Raw genomic sequence first — 22,542 nt, forward strand, 5'->3', positions numbered from 1 at the left:
TCAATTGTGTTGCCGACACAATCTTATATTGTCATTTTAAGTTAAAATAAGGTACTAAGTGTCAGCCTCCGGCGGCCGACGAGACGCAATTGAAATACCTTGTGTCGGCTACCGGTGGCTGACACTGGCAATCAAAGTGCTAAGAGCCGGTAGGAGTTAGATTCCAAGCCAAAAATCAAATTTACTATCGAATTTTTTAAATTCTGCTCCAGTATAATAATAAACCTTTCGACAGTTTTCCAAATATAAGCATAATATTTCACATAACACACATGTAATCCATATTAATTTCTTATTTGGACTTTCATTCATCACATATGCATATATGTACTTAATTCCATTGTTTTGTTTATTTTATTTATATTAGGAACAATAAAAATACGTTTTTGTACTTATGTTTCAAAAAGTATTTATTTCATAAATATACGTATAAAAATGTTATATTTTCAGGTTTTTTATTGACGTAAATTTTTTTTCGAATTAACAAATATCAATAAATCTCGTTTAATTAATTTATTTCAATGTCATTCAGAAGGCGTATTCGCCTTTCGAACAAGTAAAATAAATTAATTACCAAAAAAGATACACTTTATAATAAGTCTTACATAAACCTTACTTGACTAATGTACAAATTGCACATCGAATGTACAATCTGCTTAGTAACTAATAAATTTAATTTAACTAAATCAAGTATTTTAGCTGCTTTTATTTGAAGCTCTAATTATTTTTTTTAAACAATTTTTGAAATTAATGTAACAAACACAAAAAGATATCACATGTTTTATTTTTTAATTTTGATCAACGAGTTTCTTTATTTGCACATTAAAATTTTAAAAACATTTTTTGTTATTTTTCATTTTGGCATGTACAAAAATTATTTTGATAGATGATTTTAAAATCAAAATTTCGAGTTTACAATTTTAAAACTCAACATGTTCTCATTTGATTTATAATACTAAGAATATATTTTTCTTAAGTTTTTTTGGGTGCATCGCTCGGTGACATTTTTTACCGATTGCACGAGAGTATGTCTATCGTCTGACAAAAACGACTATTGTTCAATTAGAAGATTTTCTTATCCAAAAAAAATAAGTTACAGGAATGCGTCTTCAGAATCATGACTGCCATAAAGGAAGTCGTACATGGCTGCTGCTAGCTCATCGGGAGTCTGCTGTGAAGACTTGTCATCATTGGCACCTTCTGTCTTCATGACTCTCCCCGCCCGCGCCAAGTTACGGAAGTCAGTCTCCGTTTCTAGTTCTTCTTCACCCCCAAACTTGTCTCTGACGTCCTTCATAATGCAAGCCTCCAATTTCTTGTGCTATAATAATAAAAAAAAAATATGAAATGATATAGTTTTATATTCATTAGGATTTTTTTACAATAATACCATTCTTTTGTGATTAAAATATTTATTTTATGATTGATTATTTTTAAATAAAATCATAAGTCATACAGGGCACAGGTGTCATGTAATAAAATGTTTTCTTATATTGGGATTCTTCAGCGGGAAAATATACGTAATTCCTTCCAAAGATAACTGATTTCTGGGATATTCGAAAGTAATTTCCATAATACGTGTACATATTCTAATTTTTGTGTATTATTTTAACTTTTCAACCATTTATCAAACGTTATAATTAGTCTCTAAATAACACTAGAAAACGCACAATAGATAATCAAATAAATTAATACAAATTTTACCTTGTAACACCTGAAGAAGAACATCGGTTTTAAAAGTTCTCTTGAAAGCGGGGAACTGTTTTTCTTAGATTCGGGAACACATTGCTAGAAAAAATTATAAAAATTAAAACAACAAAAACACATTTGATAATCAAGTAAAATGATTAATAAGGAAATATAGTTTACCGAAAATTCTTGACAGAATTGTAGCCCATCCTGAATATCACTTTTGAGTTCATTGGAAACTGGTAGATTAGCTATCCTTTCCGAGATTTTTTCATAGTTTGGCTCGAAGTTCTGAAAGAATTGATATTTTACGAAACATTTTGCTTTTAAAGCACAATTTTTTAAGTGTGTTAATATTTATTTTTTCCACCTGATCCAAGTATCCTAATTCTTGCATAACACACGTCACATTTCGCACCTGCCCACTTGTTCGAGATGTCAACAACTCCAGCCTTGTTCTGAAGTCCATGTCACGCTGTAATAAAATGTGAACATAAAATCTCAATAAATGTGCATAATGTGACGATTTGGAACATATCAGAAATGGAAACATTAAACATAACAATCTCTACTCATTTTCAATCATTCGTAACAGTCATCTTGGTATCTCAATTTGCGCTTTATTTTTTTTGAAGTATGTAATCTTTATAAAGTGACGTTAGTTAAGCTGTCCGATTATACCACACCGGTGCGGGAAAATGTTTTTTATTTCTAAATCGCGTAATGCCGTTTTTTGTTTTAAATTGTTTGTAATAATATTTCAATATTGTATAAGCTGCAATTTGGTATTAAAAAAACTTAAGTATGTTTTTTTTTAAATCCCAAGGGACGATTTTGTTCGCCAAATATCCCTAGAGATTAAGGAAGTAAATGTGAACCGGATAGCTACTCTTCATCAACAGCAATTCGATGCAAGCTTAGCGCTTCCTAAAGCTGGTATGCAAATAATGATCCTGTAACAATGTTGATTATAATCATATAAAGATACAGCGAAGAGATTTTTTACTCCAAAGTACAGTTTTCAATTCTTACATTTAGTTCTCAAGACAGTCCAAATAATTCTAAGCACTCGGTGTCATCATCAACACCACAATCTAAAATTCAATTCATTCAAACCCTCATCCGCGCCCGATGGTGCATAGGGCACTGCATCATGTAAACGCAGTGTTATCTTGATCGTAAACTAGTGAAGGAAAGGTAATCAACCCTCTACTTCAGGTACCAGTCCAGGGTGGAATAATATTAGAGTCTAAAATGTTATTTAGCGTCAGAAGTTAGAAGTCAGACTAACCGATGCCCTGTTCCCGAAGTAGTTGTACGGCTGGACGAATCCTCCGGAGTATCCCGAGTATCCCTGTCCCCAGGGCGTGTAGCCGTGCGGTTGCTGGAACAGTTGCTGCTGGAAGGGAGATGGCTGCGAGTAGGGGGACGGCTGGCCGAAGGGAGACTGGGGAGAGAAGGGCGACTGCTGCGGGTAAGGGACTGCTCCGAAGGGCGAACGGTATCCGAAGTTTGGCACCTGGAAGTTCGGAACGGGCTGAAAAAGTCATAACAAAAAAAAACGCTTTGATAAAATATCCTTATATATATACAACATCACCATATTTTCCTTCATCGACACATAATCTCTTTAAAAAGGCTTCTTTTTCATTTAATTCACTGCGCATTCGTTTTAATGAACATGAGGTAACATATAAGGGGTAACACGATTCATTTCTTTATTCGATATAATTTTCGATTCCTGAAAAATTGGTGTATGGTGAAAACTACGAATTATGCTCCTATATATAATAGATAGCATTACGCAGGTGCAAATAGAACATGTATTTTTAAATAACAATGAAACAAGTAATACAATATCTCATTGCCAAAACAGCAAGATATTTCTAAAAAATAAGTGTTTCGAAAATTAATATATTTATTTATTTATTTTTTAAAACATGTAGCTAGTATTTTGAGTGAACGTTACACGTGTGTAAAGTTAATCACTTATGATTAACTTTACACACGTGTAACATTCACTAATTTAACCATTATGGTCAACCAAACTACTCAAATTCTTGAAACTTCTAAATTCAATCTGTCTGATATTTGATATCAAATATTATAAGATTTAAAAATAATGTATTTTCGCTGTTTTCAACTGTGGTAACTGTAATTGGCAAACAGGGAAATTAATTCAAAACGCAGTGTTGCATAAGTCGTGGCTAGAATTTTGAGTCTCTTGGACTATATGTATTTTTTTAAATATTTATTTTATTAGGTATGTATATATTATGTAGGTATGGATAAAAAAGAGTAAAAAAAACCTATCTACATGAGGAAAAAAAAGTTTTTTTTTATGTTTTTGTTTTAAATCCTACCTGGCAACTAAAAGGACCACCACATTTCGATATTGCCCTTTTTTCTTTTCAAAATAGTGTTTTTAAAATAAAATTATTTGTATTTCGTACATTAGTGATCCGTTTTTTATCTAAAACCTTTTCCTGGAACTATAGATGCTTTAATGGTAATCAAACAAAACATTTATAGCTAACTTTCGTTGAAATTATGATTCATCAATGGCTTGAAATAAAAATATATTTTTTATGAGAAATATTGAAATAACGTCACTGATCCTTGTACATACTCAAAGGACGAGTAAAGTGGTGCGTAAAATTGACGATACATTCCCGAGCCTCTTTAGCTCAGTGGTAGAGCACTGGTCTCGTAAACCAGGGGTCGTGAGTTCAATCCTCACAGGAGGCACACGTTACAAGCTTTTTTATTACGAAAACCCCTTTTATCAAAATGTTTGAATACCTAACAAACCCCATTGAGAGAAAAAAGTGGAATAAGAAGAAAACTCTAATTTTTCTGTGACAGTGTCCTTGAAAAAGAGTCCTCGATGTCTTTTTTTTCATTCTAATTATATTTTTGATAGTTTTTAGAAATCGATTGTGATTTTATTATGGAAATATGTTATTATCTTCACCACGCAGTGTTATCTTGATCGTTAATTACATAAGACAAGATAAGAGTGTAAAATCATTAGGTAAAACGTGCTAATCACTGCATTCCGGAGACGGAATTGTTTATTGAGGGGTATTTTTTTTACCCAAATTTTTCGTCTTATTTTATTTTATTATTGTCTACATACGTTATGATACATGCATTAATATAATTTACGGTGCATATTTTTTTAATAACGATTAGTCTCTCGTTATTTTAAAATATGCAATTAATTAATTAATTAGCAAATAATTCATAATTATTTCAATCAGTGCTTACTTGAGTAACCTTACCTGAGGCATTCGTATGGAATAGATGGCTTGCTGAAGCTTTTCCGTGTCTAATGTGGGAATTTGTTCAGATGGTGCAGGGGGTGAGCCTGGCATCTGTGGTCCAATAGAGTTATCGTTTTGGTTCGCTTCTTGGCTATTCTCTCCCAACTGCATATATCCGCCGCCGTTCATCGCCTGGACAAGAGATGGCGGTAGTCGTCCTGTATAAATTTGGTTAGGCTTCGGTTCAGCCGAAGCAGCGCACCTCGCGCACGCGGCCTTCATCTCCTGCCTTATTTCTTTGACAACCTCGGCGCCAAAACAGCTCTCGTAAATCTAGAAGAAACCCTTAATTTTAGCAAACATTTTTTTCATTTTAAGATGATTCTATGTAAAAACAGAGAATAAAAGAACCAATACCTTCATCATTGCATATTTCTTCAGGAACCTATCATCGCTGGTACCAAAGGCATTGACCGCTACCACTATCCCGAGGAAAACCGTAATTAACCGCATCTGTGGAAAGCAATAAGTATTATGAATTAGTGTATATGTTAACGTGGGGAAGAGAGAGAGAAATATACGCAACTTCATAAAAAATAACAACACACCCATTCAACATTTCTCAATGCTCTGGCGGCTGATATGGCCGCAGAACATGTTCTCGGTGCTTTGCGGCCATATCATCAGAAAGGTTACATGAATATTAACAGGGTTTTGTTAGAAATTTTAAAAAAGAAATCTATTTCATGTACCGGATTTCAAGATAATATCGCGTTCATATTATTAAGTGTCTTCAGACCCCAATCAACGTCGAGTGGTGCAAAGAAGAGGAAAAGAAGAATAGCAACAAAAGCTAGGGCACTCGGAGTTACATACCCATACTCGTACTGGTTTTTGTAAGCTGTGCACAGTTAGTGTCTGTCATTTTGTTTGTAAAAAAAATATATAAATAGTAAAATATAATAGTAAATATAATATATAGTAAATATATAATAGTAAATATAAATATAAAAATGTATTGAAATAGTAAATATAATTATAAACATAGCAAATTAAGACTAATGAAATGATCGCAATAATTAGGGTAAATAGATTTAGCACATCATAATCTCACATTTGACAGCTAACGAAAACTGTAAAAGAAAGGTCTAGTCATGGGAAAGTCGACAATTGAAATACAAATACTCGAAAAACTATTCATGGAAGATTGCACAGGTACGTACAAATATAAATTGACACAGAAATCTCGTTAAACATGGCGTTTGGTATAGTTTTTGGCACATGGGTTTTGCATGGACGTAAATTTTAATTTATTTTTTAAAAGTTTTTTTAATCCGATAGTTACGTGTTATCAAATTGAGATAGTTCGGAAGCTGGACATAATTGTTTGGGACGCTCAGGCGTCAGGTACACTGTGTACACGTTTTTTCCAACGACCGACGCGACGGGGTCCTAGATAATGATACAATTATTTTATGATGAATATTCAAGGTGGGTGTCCGAAAAAACTACTTGTAAAATCAATTGGAATTGTTCGGATTGGAAATGTTGGCGTATCGGACTTGGGGGGGTTTAACAAATTAATTTCTAGACGTGCAGCAATATAACACGTACGTACTTTAGTGTAGTGCTTCCATTCTAGACGGGTCTAATTCCACTACATTTTATTCGATAATTTAAAATATATATCATTTAAAAAAATAATAAAAGGATATGGGGGGTGGGAATGAGCGTATTCTGCTTTTTTTTACGTTAACCTTTCTTTAAGAGGTAAAATTTTAAAGGCACTTGTAAATAGCCGAACCAAATTCCTAAATGATTACTATGACTAATCCCTACAAGAAATGTATTCAAACTTTCAAACATTTACGAGGTCATCATTGGAAGCTCTTTCCTCCCCAATTTCACCTCAACCCAATAGACGGCCTTCAATTCAGCGGAGTAGCTTCAGACTGGAATATTCCTTGGACGTTTGGCAAGTTATCTTGCCGAACTTAATTGCCGACCAACTACGGTCAATCGATTTAAACCGCTACAAATGCTTATTGAAGAAAGAAGGTATAGTGTACGAGATATGGGTATTCATTTTGTAATAATAATAATAAAAATAGGTAGACAAGGGCTGGAGTTATGAGAGCTATTCGCATATGTAGTTAAATTTCGATAAATTTGACATTACTTTTATTCACGAATAAAAATCACGTCCATTTTATTTTATGCGGGTTACAAGAATTTCTTTGACATCTGAGTCCTACAGGAATGAAATCAAAATGTTACAAAAGTCTCTCAATACTTAAGTATGTGGTTTTCCTCACCTGCATAAAAAATAATGCATAAAATAATGGAAATTGCGACGAATGCATAGTTAATTTGTAAAAATAAATATTTTTTGAAACCCGTCTCGCATTCAGTGGGTGAAAGTGTTTACTGGTCAAGATTTTACTATCCCAATATTATTTTTACGTAATTTTTGCTCAAATTGAATTATAGGTACCGTATAATTTTTCTAACAAACATATGTGTATAGGCACGTTTGTGTGATTCACGCTAGAGTTGGGAGATAACTGTATTTTTCCTGTATCTTAAAACTCAATTCATAAATCTTCAGTGCTAGTAATAATTTATTGCTTCGCGTCCTGTTATATAAGATCAATTTGCATAATGAGTGCGCTTTTAGATCCATGACTGCTCTAACAAAACAACAACAAAAAACTGCAAACTATTGGGGAGATGGGCATCATGGATGTATGAATTCTCATCGTTGAACTTTTATTTTTATTGTATCGAAGATGTACAGCGACATGGCTCGAAGCGCTAATTAAAAAGGTTTTGGTTCTTATTTTTACAACAGAAAAAGTCTCTTATGCCTTCTCGGATTGAAATGAAGCGTTTATTAGTGAATTTTACTGTAGGGAATCAAAATACAATTACAAAATGCAAAAAATACGCCTCTTCCCTTGGATTGTAATATTTGAAGATTTTTATAACTCCATTTTTACAAAATATCGTCTAAAGAGTGCTTAACACATTTCTTATACTTTACACTCTAATAACTATATTAGAGTATATATTGTACATACTTAATTAAGATATATCATTATACATGAATACTTGTGATGTTTACACTCACAGATCTATTTTATGCACTTATTCCAGTCCAAAGGAAAAAAAGAAATTGGTCAAAGGAAGAAGGCATCGCGGGTTTATGTATATTTGATTTTAATGGTTTGTTATTTGAATTTTATTTTATGCAAAGATTTTCATTTAACAATGATTTTATTAAATTTCAAAATATGAGTTTTGAGCTGGTGTTGGGAATCTGGATATTCCTTAAATTTGAGAGCAGACGATTCCAGGGTGTAGGGCCTGCCACTGCAAAGGTCCGGTCCCCAAGGTAGATGTGGAGATGGCGTTAGAGTTCAGAATTTTCCTCTACTTCACTTAGAAGCTGCCAACATACGCCATTTGCATCATTTTGACGCCAGTGGGGATTTCACATGACGCCACTAGTTTTATTTACGATGCCGCTACTCGGGAGGTCGGTGTCAGTTAGAAAAATTAAATCTTCATGTACGAAACCCACAATCAAATGGTATGTTTTCTCATCATTTAAATAACTAGGTACAGCGGAAATCGTTTAGGACAAAAATGTCAAACACGAAGAAATATTCTGGTATCGGGGCTTAGATTCCATATGGAAGTTAATGCTTTAAGTACGTAGTGTAAACAGTTTTCATATTATTTCTCGACTATGAGTTCTTACGACTTTGGCATTTTGAAACCGGTTGTCGATCCGTATTGTCAGTAAACTTAAACAACACTCCGTAGTTAAAGCTCTAACATCCGTATAAAATCACAAGCATGGTACTTAGGTACATAATACTATGTGATTTCGTGCACTTGAGATAATTACAATGCCCAGTTTAACATATATTTGAACCAGTTTTTTCCATAATAGCACGATAATTGAACCCATTACTGTATCTAGATTTAAATTTAAACAAACAAATGTTACGCACCTCAATTTGATATACGTTTTTAAAGTTCCACCGCACAATACAGTAATACACATTCCCACAGCGATGAGTTAATAACATAATAAGAATGGCATATAACCACAATGTTTGTAGTATTGCGGTAACGAATCGTAAAAACCTTAAAGTATTCAAATTTTACTCTGATGATAATTATTTACTAGAGCTGTGTTAGCTGCATTGGTTTAAGAGGCCAGTTTTTAAAATAATTTCATTGAAGCTGGTGCCCCTTAAAAAAATAACAAACTTATTTAAAAACAATGCTTTTTAAATACAAAAAGTGAGCAAATACTTAACATGGTCAAGTTCATATCGATTTTCAGTTTAACTAGAATACACATTAAAAATTATTCACGTTTTCAGTTTTACTGGAATACTCATTCAAGTACAAATTGTTTTATATTATTCACGATTTTCAGTTTGACTGGAATACTCAATAAGATATATTTAATACTCAATTCTTACTTAAATAACTAAGAATTGTTTCATATTATTCACGATTTTTGGTTTTACTCATTCAAGTACAAACTGTCTCATATTATTCACGATTCTCAGTTTTACTGGAACACTCATTCGAGTAAGAACTGTTTCGTATTATTAACGATTTTTAATTTTACTGGAATACTCGTTTAAGTAAGAATTGTTTCATATTATTCAGGATTTTCAGTTTCACTGGAATACTCATTCAAGTAATAACTATTTTACATTATTCTCGCGAGGTTATTCTAATTCTTTCATTTTCTTTCTCGATCCATAAATACTCTTTTATTATATATATTATATATGATGCAGTTCGAGTACCTTGCGATGAATATACGAGTACAATAGAGTCAGTACCTACTTGAGTACTAATTACTCGTACTGCTTATGAGAAACATTGTTTAAACAAATTGAACCGAAACACGTCAAGCCCGCAATCCACGAAATAGCCAACTCCATTATTCTTTCAGAAGTAATCAAGTGTGACGTCATTACTGTTGACTCACAGATCACAGGTTATCGCCTCTTGAACAATAATACAGGGTGGGGCAAAATTAATCACTCTATCGGAAAATGGTACAATTTTTGCAAATGGCGTCGTACGTCAATCATATTTGACATTTGTAAATTAAACAGCTGCAGTATTATAAACAGATTGAAAAAAGGGCTTAAATTTGTATGTATCGACACTGGCGACTGACACTTGGTGGATATCATCTTTTCAACTTAACAGAAAAAAAATTAAAGATTTAAATTTTGTTCTAGTTTAGTTGGTTGGAAGGTATTGCTTTTGCCGATGTACTTATTTCATTTCTGTTCATAAAGTTTAAATTAATAAAGAATTAAAAAATTTTATAACTGAAAATCTTTTGTTTTTTTTGGTAAAAGTTTTTTTAAAACCAAATTTGATGATTAATTTTGCGCCATCCTGAATTCGTTTGTATACTGCAACTATCTTGTTTACAAATTTTAAATATAGTTTAACGTAAGACGCCATTTGAAAAAATGATAACATCTTCCGATAGGGTGATTAATTTTGCGCCACCCTGTATTATGTAGCTAGTTATTTCCCGTTGACAAGCGTATTAGAATACCTCATGGTTTATCTTTAGTATATTTTAATTTTAGTTCATTTGCATTTTTTATTGTAAAAAAATACTATTCAAACCCTTATCCGCACGATTATATTATGCAGTGCCCTATGCGTCAATGGCGCATAGGGCACTGCATAATATAATCGCAGTGTTATCTAGATCGTTAACTCATGAAGGAAAGGTGATCAGCCCTCCGCTTCAGATACCAGTCCAGGGTAATACTGAATAAATATTAGAGTGAAAAAATCACTTATATTTATTTGACCTTCCTCCCTGGGAATCGAACCTGGGACCTGCAGCACTGTGGCTAAACACGCTAACCATAACACCACGGAGGCGGACTCTTAGGCAAATGTTCCATATAAATATATGACTAATATAATAATTGATATTATATTAGTCATTAATAATTGTCCGCCTCCGTAGTGTAATGATCAGCACGCTCGGCTACCGTTCGATTCCCAAGGGGGGTAAAATAAATATAAGTGATTTTTTCACTGTAATATTTATTCAATATTACTATGGACTGGTACCTGAAGCGGAGGGCTGATCACCCTTCCTTCATGTGTAAACGATCAAGATAACACTGCGTTTATATGACACAGTGCCCTATGCACCATTGGGGTGCGGATAAGGGTTTCATAATATTATTAATAATTGAAGCTCACTTGAATAAACTCACTAATAACAACCTGCCTGTAATAGGTTTGTTCGTGGTTTTTGGTAACATGTTCGCATTATACTTAATTGTGTGGCGTTTTGATAAAGAAAAAAATGTATGTAATTTTTTATTCGACGCTGGTTATATTTATTGGTAATTTAGTAGGTACTTTCCGGTAGGTAGGGTACCTAATACAAAATTTTAGAAATCTTAGAATTTCAGTGAAATTATGAGTTCATTTAAATTTATATTTCAAGATCCTTTTTTTTAAATTAAATTGGTCAAGTAAGAGAACTAAATATAAACTAAAATTAAAATTAAGTTTTTATTCAATTTATCGTAGATGGAATCATCTGTAGCTTCCGAAACTAGTCAATATAACGTCGTAACAATATGCTACTCTATGGGTAAAAAAACAAGTGCTTTATTTGTAATAAAGTTTTATTAATTAATTAAAACATTTAAAAATAAAAACAAAGTAATAAGACCGTACCGATTATTATATTTGATGCATTATTGTTAAGCTAGTTTCCTGATTTTACTGGTATATTTTTTTATTTTACTTGAAACTTTAATTTATTCATCACTCGCGAAAAAACAATAATCATACGTCAGTTTGTTTTTTCATTAATACTTCCATTAAAAATAATATATAAGTAAGTTACCTATTCAAATCTGCGTTATCTTTCAAATCACCGTACGCCATGGGAGGATGCACTCGGAAAATAACAATTATTTTATATAAGGAAATGTCTAATAACACTTAAACAACAAGTATAATGACGGAATTCATGAAACCTGTTAAAAGTTTCTCCTTGTAACGGAAAGCCCACCAAAAAATTAAGCTGATCCTCATTATTATTTATTATTTTAAACCACATTCCTAAATAGACTTAGGAACATTTTAATTTGTAAAGATAAACGCCGAAATAAGTTTTATCATCTACAGCAGAGTTCCCCAAACTTTTTTGCGTCGTAGAGCCCTTGCCATGTTTTTCCGTGTTGGGTAGACCCCCTACTTACCTGATATTGATTTCCTGTAAATTTCTAACTGTAGTGAAGTTTAGTGTTAAAAACTTGAAGTAAAAACACATGTTAATTTATACATTTATTAATTGAATTTAAATTAAAACTACTCAAAATAAAAATTTTACTGACCACAAAGAGAATACCAACATTTTACAACTTACACAATTTTATAAACATATATAATAATTTTTTTACTTCATAGGTACTTTTATAAATAATGTACATGTCTTGATATTATAAGATAGTATGATGTAAGTAAATAGGTATTATCAGTGTATGTATTAAGATCCACTATCGTGGACCCCCATTTTCATTTCATGGACCCCCAAATTTTTTTTCGCTGACGTAGACCCCTTGCAGGTTGTCATAGACCCCTAGGGGTCGATATAGGGAATCACTGATCTACAGTATTTTGAGAATAGAAAAATGATTTTTAATTTGTTAAAAACTTCTTGCACAATCGATGAGTGTAAGTTGACATTTCTCTAAACCAGACAAAAATAGCCTAATATCACCAGTCGAGGTCGGTACTTTCTGTGTTTTTTAATTTAGTAGGCAGATAGGGCTAAAAATTCACGACTTTTTCTTTCTTTTAATCTTTATCCGTACCCGATGGCGCATAGGGCACTCATCATAGAACGCAGTGTTATCTTGATCGTTAATTGCGTGAAGGCAAGGTCCAGGTTGGTGACCTGTACTGGTGTCCAGGGTGATATGAATTAAACATGAGAGTGAAAATCACATTAATTTAAAGAAAGCAAGGTAGAAAACGCACTGACCGCTACGCTACGGAGGTGGACGTACCTACGTAAAAATATACAATTAGGATAACATATAACGATTTTATGTTGTTGTGTGAGAAACATATAGGAAATTGGACCAGAAAGAAGTTGCAAGGATGAATGAGGATCCATGAAAGATTTTACTAGTCAATGCTAGTTTGAGGCTGAGCTGATTTTAATAAATACAATACGTTATTTTAAATGTAAGAATAGTATGTATTCTTTATCTATGTACAATGAATGCAAAAAAAAAATTCCCACGTAAAACGATTATAATCAATCAAAAAGTAATTATTTCTTTAAATTACTGTGTTATGTAGTTCGATGAGAATGGTATTTTTTTAAAACACTAATTCAAGATTTAATATTTTAATTTTATACATAATACATTACAGCAATAATTTTGTTGCGGAAAAAATTGTACGAGATATTAAGTAGATTAGCGTTGGATTGCAAATTGATGTTCTGTTACCGTAAATACCACAAAATTTTAAGATTCAACTGTACGGTAAGCTCGTCATAAAACTACGCATCAAAAGCTCCTTTATTAATATTAATGCAACAAAAAATGTGTCTAAAATATAGTTATTGTGTTTTTTCTTCATTTTTAAAATAATTGTGTCATATTTTTTGTGCCAAATGTAAAGTGATGTGTGATCGCAAATGGCGATGTATCGTGTTGAACATAATGAAATAACTGATGAGGAATGAGTGTGAAAAGCATAAAAAAGATTGAAAATTATACATTTTAGGTATCTAATAAGTTTAAATATTAATATTCCAGCTATGTACTCCTAGATGATTATGTGATCCGCCTACTTCGTGATTTTTAAATTAATTTTAAGGCCCAGCATTCGTTAAGTAGCATCGGAGAGGTCACTTGTGTGCTCACGCCCGATTTTTTTAAAAGAATGTATGCATATTCGATTTTTTGCTTTTTAGAATATATATATATATGTAAGAAAATACCTAGGTACCTACCTATAGATTTTATTAAGTCCTTACAAATAGTACCTACATAAAACAGTTCTACCACCAGATGTCGCATGCGTCGCACAGAATAAAACAAAAGACATCGGATAGAAAAAATGTAATATTCTGAACTGTCAGAATCAGATAGATAGATAAAAAAAATATTATAAAGATAAATTAAGAATAAACTTTAATTACAATGCAACACATTGCTTATTTTATTATTATACACCCACTTTACATATTATTTACACCCAATTTACAAAGAAAAATATTACCACGTTATATATATATATATATATATATATATATATATATATATATATATATATATATATATATATATATATATATATATATATGAAGTATGTATAGTATAAATGGAAACTCCTTTGGAACTCGCTTCTCCCTTTGCCATTAAACCTGGTGATCAGCCGTACGCGGCTAGTGTCAGAGCCCCAGTCGGTGGTCGAGTGGTTGGTGGTGATCAGTGGGGATCAGCGGTGGCGAGTAAACAGAGTACGAGATGTCATCAGCTTCTACTGAACCCCTTCACTGTCAATTATAATACATAATAACGGGCCGTAACAGGTTCTGTCCCCTGCGCTATTTATTATTAGCTCGCAGTTTTACAGTACCAACACTTGAGAGGCGAGTCCATTCTTGGTCGATTCCATGCAGAGTTAACACTTTAATTACGTATGGTCAACTATTGTGTCGGTTGTGGTCCCGTGATTAGTGTCGCACTACTTGAGTAAGAGTTTCTGGGATCGAACACACTCTACCACAACTTGATACCTATTTCTAATAATGAGCCGCTTAGACTCACAAAAATAGCATGATATTGAAGTATTTTTGTAAATAATAAAAACGCAAATAATTCACTGAAAAAAGAAAAGAAAGCTTTCCTTTTAACATTACCTTATAATGTAAAGTTTACATGCTTCTCTGACAGAGATGAGCACAAAATGTTGTAAATTACATTTTTTATAATATCATTATTTTTGCTTTTGTGCTTTCAGAAATTTGGGAAATTAGGATTTTGAAACGTCGAGAATTTTGATATATGTACAACTGTTATGTCAGAGCTTTGTGGTGTTAGGGCTTCAGTTTCGATTTCAGAATGACATTATTTCATTTCGGTTAATTTTAAATAATGAATCATAGGATTACATTGTCAAAAGCAAAAACATCATACACTTAAAACTAGACTTCAGTTCTCTTAATCGTTTTTTTCTTTTATGAATGAATCATTATACACGAGGCCTTCCATACGTTGTAATGTAATTCCCTTATAATAGTATAGCGATCAGAGGCCCTGCGTTTATTAAATGATTTATTCGCTGTTGTAGTTTGCCGCTGGATAATCTGATATGCATGCGTATAAGCGTACGTATATGCGCACATTATATCTAGTGTCTGGTGGTCAGCCGTAAGTGGAAGGGACTAATAACAAGTTCCTCCGCCTTCAGCCAGTTTAACACGTCTCCTGAACCTTCTCGCATACCTTGTACCTACAGGTACACCCTGTACCCGTACCTACCTAATCCCTACTGACTGCACTATACATTCAATTACCTACATATGCATACGTAAATATAAATTACGTACATATAAAAGAGTTACGAGCGGTACCTTTGCAACTGGTAGACCGTGCAAATAAATTCTGCAGGTAAATTAATCGTCTCATACCATTTTAATCGTACTTCTCAATCACTAAATAAATCATTCTATGGCTATTACACTGGGAGATTTTATCCAAACACCAAATATAAAAACAAGTCAAAGCCTTCTACTTATTTCAACACTCAATGGTGCATAGGCCACTGCGTCGCATCCACACTATGTTACCTTGATTGGTAACTGCACAAAGGCAAGGAGTGAAAAATCAAAATATTGCTTTTGGGTATCATGGTGAATGTTGCACTGTGTATAAATTGATCACTTAAATCAGTCAACAACAGATTGTAAGCCCTATAGATGCCGAAACATTCATACTCACATCTCAATTCCTACGACTCTGCTGATTTCAATAAATAATTGTTCAACTCTTATCTGTTGCACCTAATTTTATATGTTTGTATCTAAAACTATAATTTTTAAAAGGTATTTTCAATATTGCGTTTTCAACAACATTTTAATTTTTTATGTAAATTATGCATTAATTTATTTTTCTTTCGCATTATATATTTATTCGCGTTAGTTTACATATATAACAATTAAACTTTATAGTTATAATAAATATTTATTATAAATTGATCCCAATAATATTATGAATCAGAAAGCTCGCCTTGTATGACAATCTACATAATATAATGTAGTACGGTTTGTATTCATAATGGTACAATCTTCTCTCTCGCTTGGGGCTACATATAGGACACTGCCTCCTGTCCCGGCTGATCTGAATATTATGTTGTTCCCTTATCTCGCGACTGCAGTCTTTTATAGTTGCAGAGTTTTGTAAATAAAACGGATTAAATTTAACATAATAATCGACTGCAGACATGGGAGGAGACCATTAAGAGGTACACATACACAATGTGGAAATTAGATCAACTCCTTATATTTAATGGATTTACATTTTATAGTGATAAATCGAAAAGAGATACATGAAGTTATGTTATTTTTTCAATTGCCAATTTCAGCTTACTCTTTAACTGTTTACTCTTGAATTTCATTGTTTAAATAAAAAAAATTATAAGCTTTCAAAATGTCGAGTTCAACAACGTTACCGTTTTTTGATCGTGTGAATTCAGTAAAGTGAAAAATGGAATATCAACCATTCATTATAAGTGAAATCTGAAAAGATTGCTGATTAATTTTCTGTGATTATGCATTTATCTAACTAAAGTTTAAAATCTTATCGTACGATTTAAAAATCTTAATACATTTTATATAATTTTCATCTTTATCGAAAACTAGATTTGTTGATATCTCAAAACGTATAGATATGATATGTTACGTGAGAATGTGAAAATCTGGTCTTTTACTACTTACAGGGTTTACAGCATTTTGTAGGTAAAATCCAGCATTTGCGCATAAACAGTTGAACACACTATAAGTATTCACAAACTTTAAGGTCTTTTTATGTTTATTTAAGACCACAAACTTTTAATATGTGGTCTTAAATAAACATATTAAGACCACAAACATTCAATATGCCCCACAGAACCCAAACCGCCAGAAGGGCCAAGAAAGCTAGGTAGCTAAGTGCCTAATTTACTGCACACGACCGACAAAACGCATCAAATGTAATAGATTCGTTATCTGTTAATCGAGTTCCATTCCAGTTTCCCGTTTCTTTCTCTTCTTCTTACGTTTTATCTAATTAGTCAAATTGAATCTCAGCACCTATCACCGGATTCATTAAACTGTGTACCGTTATGACATCGATTTGCCTCGGAGTGAGTTGAGCGCCTCACCGTTGGTCACCTCTGCTGAACCCTGTTAGCGAGGAAGATGCGGCGATGAAGAAGGTAGGATTAGTGCGCTCCCACGACCCGGTACTTCACATTACACGGTACGATTGTCTCTATAATTTCTTTTCATTTTCCGCTCTTCGGTCCCATTATCACGTTCGCGAGTCGACATAATCACTGGGCCTCTCGATAGCTCGCGTGCTTGTTCACTCGGTTCATTACTTGTGACGTTAATGCAACTTAAAGTTCTTCACGAAACAATGGAATTACATCTTTTGCTTCTATCAGATTCCCATTACGAATTTGCTTTGAAAACTAAAAACGCCTCCTCTATAATCTCGTCAAATTTTGAACAGAGATGTAACTTAGTATTAAAAGTCCATTTACTATTCATTAAGCAAAGAGGTAAAGTACCCGTATCATTATTGAAACTTAATACTACTAGGTCGTCATGCTGACGATGCGGATCCTCAGCTCGTTGAATCCCGGTCCGCTTTACGTTCTGGAACAAGGACTCTTGGCCTCCGCTGTATCTAGGATTATTCCCTAGAGAAGTTGCTACCGGTCATGCTTTATATGTCCCGGGTACATACTCAATATTCCTATGGATGATTGAGGTCGATAATTATAGAGTTTTCTCGATTCTTTCTAGTAATTCTTTATTTGTCCAAAATTCACCATTGAACATATCGACCTTGGTGAAATTTCATAGTAATTCATTTGTTTATATTGACAAGATGAAATATGATCAATGATCAGTTCACATATGTATTTTTGTTGACTAACATTTGTCACCCCTCCCCCCCCCCACTCAACCTTCTATATGCAGATCATTTTGAATATTATTTTGCAGGAAACTTTTATATTAAAAGCTTTGTTTTAAATTTAATTGCTCTCTTTATATTTATTTTTGTTATTCTTCAGACCACTTGTTCCAAAACTTTTTTGGTTTGCGTCCCCTTGAAATAATTGTTCCATGATTTAGATTATTTAAAAATCAATAAATTGGCAGAAAATACTAAAATTGAAAGGAGGAAGTAGAAATTAACATCATTTCTAGTAGGACATGGGGGAGAAATGGCTAGAAATTTCTGTTGTGATAAAGGAATATGAAAAAGCCTTTAACCTTCTAATAAAAAAATCTCCATCTAACACAAATTGTCCACTCTTTCCTCAGCCCCTCATTTTTTGTCATCGAGGTTTCCAGATCAGTTTACCACAAATTCGTTTAAAATACTCCTCTTCTGTAAGGGGATGTATCTGAGATTTTATTTGACAAACCTAGGAGAGGCACTAAAACAAACTACGTACACTTACTGGCCACTAAAGCAATGCATACATAGACATGTAGAGATGTACTAAACTCTATTCATAGATCGATGACCAAGTGCTCGTGATGTATATCGGAACATATTGCTGAGAAATTTGAGTAAATTTTTCTCACAGCTCCAAAACTGGTATTCCTAGTAACGGTAAATCGAGACTTATCGAATTATTGCTTTTTATTACGTACAGACTACAAACTAGACCCCCGCACAGTACATTCTACACAACACGACATAGCACAGTTCGGCATACATTCAGTGTGTGGTACTTGTACTTGTGTAGTGTGTACATTGGGAATATGTAAACTCTTATGCAATCGTATTTATCGTAAATATATGTATTTTGGTATTGGCCTTCGAAATATACAGTTAAGTTCTCAATAAATACAGAGCGGAGAAAAGTGTTTCATAAGAACACTTCTTATTTTTCTCATACATACACATATCAACTGTCAAACTTTAACGGTAAAATGCGTTGTTTTTTTTAAAGTACAGTACCGAATTAATGTTTGTAAAAAAATATTTCCTTGTAATGTGTGTTACGTACGATCAATTGACATAAGAAATAAAATAATGTTGATTGTGGTGTCGAGTACGTACTCGTAGTACTAAGTGATGCATCGAGTTATATAAAAACTGGTCAGAATGCAGTCGAAATGCGGTCAACTGTTTCTATTGTACGTGAATCTTTACTCCCGAGGACGAACAACGAAGCTTAACTGATTCATATAGTTTTTATTATGTACAGATATATTCATTTATACACATTACTTTGTATCGACAAATTGCAAATGCGTATTGCGTAGTTAAGTTATAATTTGACGTCAAACTAAAAACTAACTTACTAACTAACCATCACGCCGCTTCCCGCAGGGGTGGGCGGAGAGAATAGAACGACACACCACTCTGTCTTTGTAAACATTCTTCGCCTCTTCCACGTTCATGCATCTCCTCATACATGCCCGCCGATTTTTTCGACTTCTTACCTGACCGCTTTCAAGTATTATTATATTATTATTATTATTTCTCTGATATTATTATACCTCTCACATCAAACTCTAAATACAATGAGTATGTCTCAATCTTCCATGCGAAAAATTTCTAACTTAGCTCTAATATCAAACTTTTGACCGTCTGGAGCGACTGCAGAATTAATTTAATATAAAAAATAACTTTATTCCCGATCTAAATAAATAGACTAAGTATAATGAGCACACAAATCCACGTTCTCTTTCACTAGTAATATCCTACACATCCCCAGAAACAAAATATCACGTGGAGAACTGTGTATCTTTCTGATCATGTTACATATACTTTTCATGAGATTATCATCCTTCTCGATATAACACATTAAGCTATTTTTTTTCTGTCGAAGGGACCAGTCTATAAAATAAATTACCCATCCAAGTAAACAATGTCCATCTCAGATGTATACTTTATCTGTATATTTAAGGTTCAACCTGGTTCATTAAAAAAAATGGAATCGCATTCATTATTTACCTTGTTTATCATGTACAAGGTTCATAGATCATTAAGTAGATTTTTGTTTATTATAACTAAATATATATGTTTTTATTTAAATCTATGTTGGCAACAGGAGGGATAATCTTGTGTGGGCCAATCAGGAACCTCTCAGCATTTGCTTATTGCTGGGAGGAAACCACGTAAAACTCCTCAGGAGAAGGTGGATGTTGACTGTCATTAACAGACCTACCGTTCCACTAGAAGAGGGTTCGGCATTTTGTGTTCTAGCTTGGTTTATGTTACCAATGTCCTACACTATTTTTATGGTTCATTATTATTAAGTAAGTGAATTAAATATTTAGAATTATATTTAACTTGAAATGAGCTAGAAACATATATAATATGTAGCTAATTGCATCTACTACTTCTAATCAAACGGTCTGATTACAGTGCATCTGATTGCAGTCCTTTTGAGTGTCGTATACGTCAAATAAACTAAACAAAAATATGAGATGCTACATTTACTCGCCCTTCAGGGAACAGGTTCATGTGTGATCAAATTCATCTCCAATCAACCATATTATCAGCACAGCAGCTATATAAAGTTTCCATTTTTCCAGCAGAGATTCCATTTTCTCAAACCCAATATATTTTTATTTAAAAAATATACAATAAAATGCCATGTCTAGAAAAGATATCTGATATACGTACATATCTTAATTATTTAAGATTTAAATATTCTAAAAAATAGTAAATATATGTCTATAAAGTTACTGCCATTTAAAAAAAATCTCGTTTCAAACGATATCAAAAAATATATATGTATAGCGTTATAATCAAATTGTACGATTTATATTAAATGTCTGACTTACCTTATTTTCCACGTGACTCGACCGAAAGGTCCTCGGCACAATAAAAAAAAATTAAATTGAAATTCGGGTTCACAAAAAATCAATAACACGTAAAAGTTTTGATTGAAGAGTCGTCCGCTGATGGATGGTGGCTTTGTTCTCGGGCACTGTGGAACGCGGGCCTTGGGCTAACGTGGCGGAAGGTGTATATTGCTGTGACATTGACCTCGCCGGATCCAGCGGAGGAGTAGACGCGAAACCCGCTCGGCCTGCGCTTTATATAGCCTTGAAATGGACGTACAGCGCGCACCGTACCAACTGGATGCAGCGCAGGTTTGCGCATCTTGTCCGTGTGGAGAAATGATGCGCGATGCTCAAGGGACAATTATACTTACGTTTTGAATTTGAATATTATAAATTAAACCCTGAAGAGGGCAACAAGTTGTTGCCGAAACTAGTTGGTTGTTAATAAAAATGTGAGTGGATCAAAAACAAAGTCTTTTTATTTTCTCAAAATAATATACTTATACTTAAGTACTGAATTAAGGCAAAATGTATCTTTTTTTTGTATATTAAAAGCATGATAACTTTGTGGTATGGTAATAAAAAAACACTCTCCTTATCATCCAATGTTTACTTTGTGTACTACCACTTTTATAAACACTTATTCGTGACTACCGGTTTCGGAAAATCATTGCATTTCAGGTCATTAAAATAAAATTATTACGAAAATGTATCTGTTTGATTTATTTTTATTTGTATTTTAACAGTGGCGCGTTTTCACAAATCCCGGTGAAATATAACTTTATACCGAAAAGTCCATATAAATCGTTTTTGTAAATAATACATTTTGCATATTTAAAAATATATATATTTGTCCGCCTCTACAGTGTAATGGCCAGCGCGTTTGGCTTCCGTGCTGGACGTCCCGAGTTCGATTCACGGGAGGAGGGGTGAAAATAAATATTAGTGATTTTACACTAATATCTATTTGGTGTTACCTTGGACTGGCCCCTTAAGCGCAGGAGTGATCACATTGCCTACATGCACCATTGGGTGGGGATAAAGGTTAGAAGAAAAAGAAGTAGTGTTTTTGTCATCTGCTGATTAAGATAATAAATAACATAACTAAAAGACAAAATTATATTTCTTCCACAATTATTATTTTACGATTGTAATATTATTTATTTCTCCGTAAAAGCTGGTGGCGAAATATTCCAAAAAAATCGTATTTGATTTTGGGTTTTGCCCTGTCTATGTCTACCTGTTTCGTAGTCTTTTATATTCTAGTTTGTAATTGCAATGACTAAACATTTATTCATAAATTGAATAAAGACTCCTCATTTTTTTAATGAAATAAAAAGGAAACTGGTATTGTATTAGAATCATTCTTGTGAGAATCACATCTGAAATAAGGATAATCGTTAAATAAATATTAAAATTAGCAGTGTTCATTCGTACTTTTTGTTATTGTTG

At 33.0% G+C, this 22,542-nt stretch overlaps 1 protein-coding gene and 1 non-coding gene across 3 annotated transcripts; one reads left to right on the forward strand and one right to left on the reverse strand.

Annotated features, from left to right (window-relative positions):
• Positions 1-392: 392 nt before the first annotated feature.
• On the reverse strand, positions 393-21,319 carry LOC148302658 (uncharacterized). 2 transcript variants are annotated; one of them, XM_088271270.1, is made up of 8 exons: positions 21,088-21,319; positions 5,373-5,468; positions 4,974-5,288; positions 2,981-3,208; positions 2,060-2,164; positions 1,870-1,980; positions 1,705-1,788; positions 393-1,321 (listed from the first exon to the last, which is right to left on the reverse strand). In XM_088271270.1, the coding sequence occupies exons 2-8, from the start codon at positions 5,466-5,468 to the stop codon at positions 1,094-1,096; spliced, it is 1,167 nt and encodes a 388-aa protein (XP_088127396.1). In that variant the 5' UTR covers positions 21,088-21,319; the 3' UTR covers positions 393-1,093. The 2 variants fall into 2 exon arrangements, with proteins under 2 accessions (XP_088127396.1, XP_088127395.1); XM_088271269.1 differs by having other exon boundaries at positions 2,981-3,226.
• TRNAT-CGU (transfer RNA threonine (anticodon CGU)) lies at positions 4,366-4,437 on the forward strand. The gene has a single exon. It is a non-coding gene; the product is annotated as a tRNA-Thr (tRNA).
• Positions 21,320-22,542: the final 1,223 nt, after the last annotated feature.

This window comes from Brachycentrus maculatus, unplaced genomic scaffold, assembly GCF_059751285.1.
Source record: "Brachycentrus maculatus isolate JH-2025_06_01 unplaced genomic scaffold, ASM5975128v1 h1tg000423l, whole genome shotgun sequence".
Classification (NCBI taxonomy): Eukaryota; Metazoa; Arthropoda; class Insecta; order Trichoptera; family Brachycentridae; genus Brachycentrus; species Brachycentrus maculatus.

What these genes read in the sequence shown, in the direction of transcription:
- LOC148302658 (XM_088271269.1), bottom strand. Translation starts at nt 5,468, where the DNA reads ATGCGGTTAATTACGGTTTTCCTCGGGATAGTGGTAGCGGTCAATGCC. An exon ending in ATTCCATACGAATGCCTCAG is followed by an intron (nt 3,227 to 4,973) that starts GTAAGGTTACTC and finishes TGACTTTTTCAG; the next exon opens with CCCGTTCCGAACTTCCAGGT. An exon ending in AATTAGGATACTTGGATCAG is followed by an intron (nt 1,981 to 2,059) that starts GTGGAAAAAATA and finishes CAATTCTTTCAG; the next exon opens with AACTTCGAGCCAAACTATGA.